The sequence below is a fragment of the Poecilia latipinna genome, unplaced genomic scaffold (genome assembly GCF_001443285.1).
Source record: "Poecilia latipinna isolate Pla-1442-1.1 unplaced genomic scaffold, P_latipinna-1.0 Scaffold996, whole genome shotgun sequence".
Classification (NCBI taxonomy): domain Eukaryota; kingdom Metazoa; phylum Chordata; class Actinopteri; order Cyprinodontiformes; family Poeciliidae; genus Poecilia; species Poecilia latipinna.
In genome coordinates, this window is record NW_015113612.1 from 143398 (window position 1) to 154667 (window position 11270).

An 11270-nucleotide genomic window follows, 5' to 3' on the forward strand; every position below is an offset into this window, starting at 1 on the left:
ATGTAAAAATATTTTGACAACAATAGGTATACATAACAAAAAAGAAACAATTTAAACTTCTTGGAAATACACAAAGATGGATATTCACCTTGCATCTTGTCATAATACAGGTTAATCTGTCTGCAATAGATAGTGTTATTATAACTGTATCAATTATATTTTTTGATCAATGATCAGAATATTTGTTGCTTTTCTTTTTAAATCATAAGCAATCTGGTCTTTTTTATGGATTTGAACTAAATTTTGCTGCATTTTCATTAACATGTATCATTATCCTTATTTATTTATATATATATATATATATATATATATATATATATATATATATATATATATATATATATATACACACTTGGAGCTTCATAAAAGAAGCACAATATTCAGTTTTGTTTTGGCCCCACAATGATTTAAGGTTAAGTTTAGCCTTCGAGAAATGGTAAGATACTAGCTGCACATGACCTCTCAGCAGAACCCCACTCTGAAACAATCTGAACTAGCCCTTTAACAGCCTCCATTTCACAGCATGGCTTAGAAAGTCTGTGAAAATAACCAAATAAATTAAAGTTGATGATAAAATAGAAAACCTCCAGGTGCTTCCATAATGAACATTGAAAAAAAAATACATTCAAAGCACACACACGCACACCCACACCCACACACACACACACACACACACACACACACACACACACACACACAAATCCACAACTTTCTTAAATGGCACCATTTTGCTTTGAAGGAAGTGTGATGGAGCCAATATGGCTCCACAAAAGACTCATTTCGGATCCCACATCCTGGCCTCTGCAGCGCATTTTTAGTTCAAGGACCACTTTCTAGCCTTTCAGCAATCTAAAATGCATTTACTCTCCCAGGATATTTTATTTATTTATTTATTTTTTTGCCAGTCACCAGGGAGCTGTGAAATCTGTTTGAAAGTTGAAGAAAAAGCAAGCAAAATTTCAAACTGCTGAAATTGCCCTTCAGAGCAAACAAATCAAGCATTGATTAGGAGGAGAAAAAAAGGGCTGAAAGCAGCAAACAGAACCAGCTTGGCTGCAATAAACACGACTCTCCCAAAATCCCCGGGCTCAGGCTCCACTATTATTCCCGAAAAGATCTCCAGCAAAAATGTTTAAGAAGCAGAGAGGAAGGAGAGAGAAAGAAAGAGAGAGGAGAGAAATAATCAAAGAACAGCCCAACAGTTTGATGGTTCCATGGGGAAGAAAGTGAAACCTCCCGCCACATCACACTGCAAGGTGCTGCCAGTGCCAATTCAGCACCACAGACAGCAACACAATGAGCGGATGGAGAGAGAAAAGAAAGAACATGTGAGGAGAAAAAAAGGAGAAAGGAGGAGGAAAGAGAGAGGTGGAGAGACAGAGAGGAATTTGGCTGCTGTTAGGGCCATTCATAGGGAAAACAACAAGCCAATGTCAGCCAGAGCTGAAGGGCAGAAAACAGGGCCGTCCTCAGAAACCGTTAACATGTCAACCATCCTCACTGCAGCGTCAAGGCGGCTCCCTGAAACACAGTTTTCAGTCGTCCACATCTGATCCGCGTCGCCTTCCGGTGGCAAGGGGACGTTTCTCTGATGGCCTCCGCTGCAGACCTCACAGACTCGGCTTAACCACCAGGGTGCAGCGCGCTAATGTTTACCGCTCCGCTAATGACGCTTCCTCAGCACTAGAGCTTAGAAAGAAAACACATTCCTCCACGTTCATGCCGCTCCTGGGGCCAATCGGCCGCCGTTCTGGCAGTACAGCCACTTGAGTTAAACAAAGCGCTGACATTGGTTGAGTGTAGGCTGAGGGAGGAAGGGGGCAGACTGTAGAAGAGAGGTAAGGACCAGGAAACATTCAGCATTACGATCGCTACAGATGTTGAGTAATACCAAGGCTTTAAATACCTGCAGGTTCCAAACCACCAAACATTTTGCATCATCTTTTGCCTTTTAAAGCCTTTTTAAAAAGTTGCAAAACAAAATAACACTGAGGTTTTTTTTTTATTTTATTTTTCTTTTACACCTGATAATCTGACAGACTCGGCTCAGTTTAAGACCAAAATTTCCCTTTGAAAAAGCCGTTTACGCTCCTCACCTCTGGTGGTGCTGCACCAAAAATACTGAAATGACAGAAATACCTCTGAAGAAGACACAGAGCGCAACTTCCTTCTTCGGTCCGCTTGCATCCTCATATGCATAGGAACCACACCAGAGTTCACTTCAACCAAACTGACACAGAGGTTTGTAGGTGGATCAGATTATTCATTCACACCTTCACAAACGAACCGGACTTTCTAAGCAAACAGGCTGGAGTTTGTGAACGCATCCTAACTTTGCCGGAAATGTGACAGGTATCGCATGGAAAGAGCCTGGAAAAATCTATTTCACCAGCTCATCCCAGCTGGACAAGAACAGTTGGAACCCGGAAATATCAGGTTTTAAACAGTTTTGATTTAAAAAAAAAAAAAAAAGGCTTTCCTTTACACTGTTCCTGCAATTGACACAGTTTGTCAGGCAGCTACAACTCTTTCCATTCAACCTGAGGAAAAACTGAAAATAAGTGACAACTAAAGAGCAAAAGCAATGAGGTGGATTAGCTGAGCTAGCCAACAATTGATGGTGTCATCCAGGAAATGTTACCTTGGAATATCATCTCTGAGCTGTTCACATGTCATCAGATTGTCAAACAGCAACAATGTCTACAGTAAAACCAAAGATCCTTCCTGGCCACGACGACTCTGAAGATAGATATGACAACAATCAGTTTCCCTTTGGGATGAATAAAGCACAACATCCTGCTCAACAGTCAAACCTACTGAAAAACCAGCATGTTTCTTTCACACTTTAATATTATTATAACTGCTGTAAACAACGTCAGGTTGTTTTCATTTTTGTGCACTGATAAGATTTATTAGCTGCCTCTCCATTTGAAATATTCTCATATTCCTCATAATCCTTATGAATACAATAAAAGATGTGAGGTTATCATAGGAACCCATGCCTGGTCCTTTACTGAAAGGAGGAAAAAGCATCAATTAGATGATGACCACATCACCTTTCATTAGAGATGAAAGGAGCAGGAGCAATAACACATTAGCAATAACATAACATTCACATGCACACGCACACACACACAAACACACACACACAGAGCGCAACATCCACAACCAACCATGCACACTCTGAAAAAAAAATAAGACCTGGAAGCTCGGGGTCTTGACAAAGTGCTTCAGTGAAAATTTAATGGCGCAATCTTGCCGCACTGTATTGCTCCTCTACAGCATACAATGTTCTCTGTCAGTGGTACATTTCCAAAGACACTTCATAACCAAAGCAAAAATAACACCCTCTCCCTTCATCAAGAACCAATCAGATCTCCTCTCACACCCCGCCTCAGTTCCTTTGGAAGTCTTTTTTTTCCCTCTCTCTTTCATTTTTGTTTTAAACGGACAAATAAATCTGCTATTATACATAAAGGTTTGATTCATTAAAATACACCACTTTCAAAAAAAAACAAAAGAGGAACATTTTCATTTTGCAGAGAGCATTGTTGATAAAATCGATGAGTGCAAAGGCACTTTCTGGATTATAGTAAGATTTGCCGCTTGTTGGGTTTTCGAGAAAGCTTTTTCCTTGTCGTCTGAACGCTCGCCATTCGTCTGCGTAGGCTACATATGTACAGGAATGTCAATCAGTAGCGTCCCTCCTGCAAACGTTCAGGACTTGGCTATGCCCTCTCTCTCTCAACCTCCCTCTCTAGCAAATCACCAAAAGCAAAAGGCTGTAATTGTACACAGTTCTGTCCTTTCCATACCTGCCGTTATCCAAGTCTTTTGGAATATTTCTCTCTTTTTTTTAAAGAAATAAAACGAAATAATTTATATTTTTTCAGAAGGAAAAATAGAACTGCATAATAATATACTTCTTATATTCCTTTTATACATTTTGAAAAGAAAACAAAAAGGAGAAGAAAAGCAAAAGAGAAAAGAGACAACGAAGAGCGCGAGTTCACCTCCCGTCCATCACGTTGGGATTGAACACTAATACATAAGGTAGATATATAGAGAGGGCTATTAATGATGGTAACCGTGTGATTATGATGGGTGCTGGAGGAGAACGCCGTTGCTATCTTACAGTTGGCTCATGGCGGTCTGTTTCTCCAGAACCTCCAGGTAGTCCGGTTCCGTTTTTAGCTTCCCGGGGAGCAGCAGCGAAGGGTGCTCATTGTTTTTGGAGATGTGCTCCTGCCCGAAGTATTTCCTCGGAGTGCCGTACAGCACGGCTTTGTTCAACCTGTCCGGGTTGGTCAGGTGGCGCCGGGCCGCTGCCGCCTCATAGGGCGGCACGATGCAGGGTCTTTTAGGCAGCGTGCAAAAGTTGTAGGTGAAGGGAGGGGCGCCTGCTGCCGTCGGGAGCTCCTTGTTTGGCCTCTCCCCGATGTTCTGGTAGAGCATCTCTGGAGGCTCTGGGCTGCTCAGACCACATGTTGATGATTTATCCATAAAATCCACCGTGCTGATGGTGTAGGTCCCTGGGCTGCGGGTCAAGATGTCGTCCTTCTTTGCGTCCAGCGGCCCGAAGCTGAGCTCCTTCAGGTTTCGATAGTAAGTCACCTGCTCGCCGTCCTTCTGCATGTAAATGGGGTTTTGGCACATGGAGCCAACAGGCGGGGGGATGTAGTTATAAACGTGACTCTCGGAGCTCTTGTCGTGCGTTGGCTCCGGGGTGTAGGAGCCGTACTGCACTTGGAAAGAGTTAAGGTCTAGATTGTTGGCGCCCGTGGGGACGTGCTCCACCCCTTTGCGTCGCTTCAGGACAAAAACAAAAAGGCCTGCCCCGAAGCAGACCGACAAGATGAAGACCACGAGGAGGCCCAGAATCAGGACAGAAAGGGGCACCTCGGGGTGCAACTCTGGTGTCTGGAGGTGGGAATCCGTTGGGCTCGCCGAGCTGAACAAAGGGGAAGGGGAAGGGGACGGAGAGGCGGTGGCTTCGGTGCTGGGGCTAATTACCGTCGGGGCTTTTGTAGGAGGGGGCAGCTGCGGCGGAGGGGGCTCGCTGGGCTCAGGGCAAATAGCCTCGTTGCGGAGCGAGCGAAGCAGCCGACCAGCGTGCTTCGAGGGCGAATCACAGGTGATTTCGTTGACCACCACGCTTGTACTGGACAGCTCCATCCAGTTCTTCAACGCCACAATGTTGCAGGTGCAGTCCCAGGGGTTCTCCTGCAGATCGATCTGGATGAACGCCGACAGCTGGTCCAGAACGCCTTGAACCGGGAGGTAGGAGAAATGATTGTTCCTCAGGTTGAGTCGGGTCAGCATGGTTCCCCCAAAAACATTGTCAGGAAGTGATCTTAGCAGATTATTGTTGAGGAAAAGCAGCTGGAGGTTGTGCAGAGAGTTGAATGTCTGTGGTAGAATCTCTTTTATGATGTTGTATTCCAGATACAGGTACTGCAGAGACTGCAGACCAGCAAACAGGGACTGAGAGAGCGACTCAATGTAATTCCCATTAAGGTAGAGGCGCCTGAGATTTGTCAAGTTCTCAAATGCGCCTTCCTGAATCACTGCAATCCTGTTATTCCCCAGATGGAGCAGCTCCAGGGAGCTGTATTCCGTCAGATCCGTTCTGTAGATCATCTGCAGGTAATTCCCTGTGAGGTGGAGCTTCCTGGGGTATGTGGGTTTGGGGTTCAGTTCGCTGATGTTCTGCAGTTTCCGTTCTTGACAGTTGATGTTCAGGCCGCTGTCGGGGTTTTGCGACGTACAAACACACACGCTGGGACACAGCATGGGGACAGGAGAGCGAGTTTGGTACACCATTATGGGTCCAAAGACATGCTTGTCTTTGGAGAGGCGAGGAGTGGGTCTGTAGCGCATCTTTGGGGGCCGGGACGCTTTTGGAGAGCGAGTGGGGGTGATGACACCTGCGTGGTAGGTCGGGTGTGGGGCCCCTTGGAAGTGAGAGTCGGAGGCGGACTGAGCCCGTTCCCCAGCATTCCTGCGAGGACACAAGTCCTGCTTTATGAGCTGAGTGATGTCCTTCCCGTGCAGCCGGAACGGCGTCTCACACACAATGTCCCCCACGAAGACGGAGATGGTGTCCAGCCAGGACTTGAGGGGGATCAGGTCGCAGGTGCAGTTCCATGGGTTCTCCTCCAGCTGGATCTCCATGATGCCGCCGATGTGCTCCAGCACGCCAGCAAATGGCAGCATCTTCAGCCGATTGCCACGTAAATCCAGATGGGTGAGCAGCACAAAACGGAAGATGTTGGGAGGCAGAGCCAACAGCAGGTTGTCATTGAGGATCAGCACTTTGAGCTTGTTCAGCTTGCTGAAAGCACCAGGCTCTATAGTGCTGATGTAATTATAGTCTGCCTGTAAATATTCCAAACTCTCCAGTCCTGCAAACGTGTCCTCTTTAATCACTTCCAGGTTGTTGTTGTTCAGGTGGAGCCGCTTGAGGAACCGGAGACCATTGAAAGCCCCCGTTTGAATCTCCTGTAAGCCATTATTTCCCAGATGTAGAGAGGTGACATTGCCATAACTGACAAACTCATTGGCACTGAGCCTTGACAGGAAGTTTGCGTTCAGAAAAAGCTGTGAGACTTTATTCGGAGGCGCCTGCAACTGGCTGACAGTGGTAAATCCCTTATTCTCACAGTTGATGTTAAGAACGTTCTCCCGCTCCTCACAGTCGCAACGCGTCTTGCAGATGTCTTTGAGGGCTGAAGTTTTGCGGCTTTGTGTTTCGGACAGTGTCAGGCTGGTGACGGTGAGGACGCTCAGGAACAGGACGCCGCTCAGCATGTTTACAGTCAAAAATATGGATTCAGTGTTGAACTTCGCAGCCTGAGCATCGGGCGCAAAAACGGGGGGAGGGAGCGGATTCCCACAAGACTGGAGAGGGGAAGAAAAAGGAAGCAGGAGCGCTCATACACACACAGACACATGCACACACGTTCACGCACACGGGAAAAAAGGCGCACCAGCTATATTTGGTGTCAAAACGGAGACCATGACGCACTGGGTTGGCGCAAACCTTCAGTAGGAACTCCAAATAAAATAGTACATGTCGTAGAGAGGGGGGTAAAAAAAGAAAAGGGGGAATCAGTCCTGGGGAGTGAAAAGAAGGAAAAGGCGAAAATTAAGAGAATCCTTCATAGCTGGTGGAGCTGGCACATTTTCAGCAGCTCACTGCAGCCCTCCTTCCTCCGTCTCATTCTGGGGGAGCCTCCCACTCTGCCGCTCCACCAACACAACCCCGGCGCCTCATTCCAGTCCAGACATAAACAAATGAAGAAGAAAAATATATATATCACTTTTATATATATATATATATATATATATATATATATATATATATATATATATATATATATATATATATAGATAGATAGATAGATAGATAGATAGATAGATAGATAGATAGATAGATCCCAATGGAATGCGCAAATGCGCGCGAGCTACGCGGCTGTTTCTCCTTCTGCTTCTCCCAGAGCTCCGGAGCCAAGTGAAGAAAATGTCAAAGAGAGAGGAGAGGAAAAAAACACCGGAGACACCGCGAGGAAGCTGAGAAACTACAGCGCGTGCCCCCCCTCTCGCCAGTCCTTCCTCCTCCTCCGCTCCGTTCACTGAGAGGAGCACCGAGTGTCTGCTGCTGCTGCTGCCGCGGCGCGAGAGTCCGAGTGTGTGCGCGCGCGTGAAAAGGAGCGAGCGAGAGAGAGAGAGAGAGGGAGAGAGAGAGAAAGAGAGAGAGAGAGGAGCTCAGGGGCCCCTTACGTCACCGACACTGTCAACAGGAACACGCACGCCCCGACACACGTGTACGTAGACTCTCTTGGGAGAGATCGTCACCCTGAGAAACAGCGCGCAGACGGTTGGGACCCTGTTCTGCCGGACTTCCGAAGTTTCCGGAAATACTTTTTTGTTTCCGTTTTATTTTGAATGAGGAGAAAAAAAGATTTTCCTTAGGTTGAAAAAGTTTCAACAGTAGGGTAAAGTAATGGAGCTGGCTGATGAAGAGTTAAACACATCTTCTATCTGCCGCTCAGATACACATAGCTTTTATTATCATTATTATTTTTTCCATACGACACCACTAGGCGGCAGAAAAGGCTCGACGTGTCTCATTTTTTGTCTCCCTGCCTCTGTTTCTCCTGTTTCTCCTGTTTTTTTTTGTTTTTGTTTTTTTTGTTTCCAGTCGTTATCTCTCCCTCTCACATTTGCAGCCCCTCGTTGTGTCAGCTTATTGACATGCCATTATCATCAGAAGAATGAGAGTCATACATCGAGCTGGGAAAAGAGCACTTCTGTCCTGCTCAAGGCCTCCACCAGAGGCGAGCAGATACAACGCGGCTCTAATTAAACGAAAAGAAAGGCAGATTGTTTGTGATATATGGTCCTTTGTTTCTGCACACGTACCCAGCAAGCATTTCATAAGAAGCAGTCAGACGGAACGGAATATTATAATTCCTATAAATATTATGATTTTTTTTTTTAAGTTGTCAGTTTTTGTTCACCTTATCAACCATTCAGGATTTTTCCTCTTTGCTCAATGAATGAAATGTTTGATACCATGTTCTGCTGCTGTGGGTTATTGGTATCTCAAATATGCGACACAACCTTAGCATCTTTTATTTTTCTGTACTGACCTTCAATCCACTATCAAAAAAAAATAATAATAATGTGAGCCACAAATTTAAGGGTAAGGATTATTAGGATTGCATGTCATAGTTTAACACAATCTAATGCATAATTGTGGAAGCAAGATTTTCAAAATGTCTGCTCAAAAAGATGCAATTGTATTGAGTACCGTTTCATCTGATGCCGTGATATATAATCCACTCAAATAATTAGTCTCAGTAGACACAAAGACTACGACATACTCAGGTGTACTGTACATACATAGGCGTAAATGCTGGGGAGTCGGGGGAGTCCAAACCCCCCCCAATCTTGGAAAAGTCTAGAATTGTCCCCCCCCCCAAAGAAATCATGAAAGAAACCCTTGTATTTGAACAGTGCCAATATAAGAAAGGCAATAGAAACAAAGAACAAAGTAAATCTGCCATTCATCTAAGAAAAAAATAATTAATTTTTAGGTCCCCCCCACTATTGTTAGAACAATGGTTCAGGCCAAAGGGTAGGAGGAGCAACCACTGCCTGCTGAAGACAGGCTCTGTTAGAGCCGCTGAAGTAAGGAGCTAGCTGTTGTTGTGGCTTTGCAGCACTAACAAAAAACCCTCCAGTAAGTAAATACTTAAAGCAAAAGACATGTAACCTGTTTTATTTACTTTCACTGCTCAATAGGAAGAAACACATTGACAATAAACAGTTCGTTATTTCATTACTTTGGCTGAATCATGATAAACTGCTTTGTTATGCCTTGGAAATCAAAGCTAGCTAAACTGCTACATTGCTCTCAGAGACTTGGGTCCTTTTTCTGTCGAAGGTAGCCAATATTTCAATTATATTTAGCTCTCTAACTCTTACTTTAATAAGAAGAGTTTGAAACGGGAGGTAGCGGCTGAGCATTACCACTAGCCGACAGCTCTGTATGGGAGCCGAGAGCAGAGGGGCTATAGCAGCTGACAGGAAAACAAAATAAAGTATGCCTTTATTTCTTACCATCTTCAACGTAGAGCCTTTAAAACCACAAAATAAAATGAATATTTTTCTAGAAAACTCTGGTGCTGACCTTTAAGTTTAAGTTATGATACTTCCCAAATATTCAATTCCTACATATTTATAGGTTCTCAGCCATCCAGGACATGAAAAAACCACATCAAAAATAAAAGTTTAAAGCAACTTAAGTTATAGTTTAAATAACACGTGATTTGTCTTGAGAACCACTGCAATAAATCAATATTTATGAGGAATTTTATTAAGTGGAGTTACTTCTTAAACTTGTTTTTATTTAGAGCCTTAAGTGTTTGTAAAGATGTAGCAGAGATTAGATGAATCAAACTCAATTTTAAGCAACATTTGAATCTTAGTTTGACTTCTATGGGTCTCAACAGGTTGTTTACTGAGAAAAACACTTTGGTTATTCATTGCTACTTACTAGTCATTTTTGATGGTGCAGCTTGAACACACACAAAAAAAAAAAAACACACAAAAAAAAAACACATTTTACTATAACTTTGCCAACCCGCCCAAATTTGCTCTTAAAAAATCCCCTGTTTATGGTCCACCCCAATAATGAGATGGGATTTACACCCTTGTGTACATACTCTATGAAATGTCATAGTGCAGTGTTATAGTTCTCGTGACAAATTCATTTGTTTCCCACAATATGAACAAATACTAGAAAGTTTGGCATCTGAGCTAGCTGGGTGCCTAGCCCTGATTCATAGGTGCTGCATTGAAAGTGGCAATACGCTACACATCATTGAGAGTGGTTGAGCTGACTCTCAACATTATGAGTTTGGTGCTGCACACAAAACAATTTGATGTGGTCATTGTTTCCCGGAGCAGTTTACTGTCCGACTCTGAGTACGCAGTTGTAAAAATGTGCCTTTGTGCGGAAGTCCGCTTTGAGGATTGCAGTAATCGAGTTCATGTGAGTTCATAGCCTGTGAGGTGAACTGTTTCTACAGTAGTCCAGTTCTAAAACATTATCCTGAGCTTTAAACATCTGTTCATGTTATCACCTGAACATGGAGGTAGGACTCCAGACCTGCCTCAGGTTTCTGGTCTGTGTGGGTGTGGCCAACCTGCTGCAGTCTCCATAGCTGGCTGCAATTATCCGATCACCTGCTGGACAACAGCTTTTCACCAGGTGGTCAGCCTTTCTGGGTGGAACTAAGCCACAGCATTCCTGCTTTGTTTATAGGAGCAGCATTATGTAAAATCAACGTTTTTGATCTTTACATCATGTTATATTATTACCTCATCAAAAACATACCTGCAGTGTTGTCTGGATTCTTTTATGCATGTTTGAGAAATCATTTAAACTCCTCTGGCAAACATTCGGCTGTGCAAAACACATATGTCAAATATGGCTTATAAGAAATTTGACTTTGTAATTTTTAGCCTTGAAATTGGGTCGGTGTCTCTTTAAAGAATCCTGCTCTTTCTGAAACTCCACCTTCAGGAAGTCATCACAGCTATTCACTCTCTATCAGCAATTTATCAACATTTTTATCAGAGCTGCACTGAGAAGCAGCTCCTATAATGAGCTCAATAGAAGTGCCCCCAGGTGTTTGCTGATTGCTGCTGGCTATTCTGAAGGAGCTGAATGGGGGAGTTGCTTGTGAAGTGAAAGCTTG

At 44.0% G+C, this 11270-nt stretch overlaps 1 protein-coding gene across 1 annotated transcript; it reads right to left on the minus strand.

Moving 5' to 3' along the window:
- Positions 1-3209: 3209 nt before the first annotated feature.
- slitrk2 (SLIT and NTRK-like family, member 2) lies at positions 3210-7350 on the minus strand. The gene has a single exon (XM_015050507.1). The coding sequence runs from the start codon at positions 6808-6810 to the stop codon at positions 4132-4134; it is 2679 nt and encodes an 892-aa protein (XP_014905993.1). The 5' UTR covers positions 6811-7350; the 3' UTR covers positions 3210-4131.
- Positions 7351-11270: the final 3920 nt, after the last annotated feature.

Bases quoted from the DNA above. Each gene is read 5' to 3' on its own strand.
- slitrk2 (XM_015050507.1), bottom strand. From the start codon at position 6,810: ATGCTGAGCGGCGTCCTGTTCCTGAGCGTCCTCACCGTCACCAGCCTG.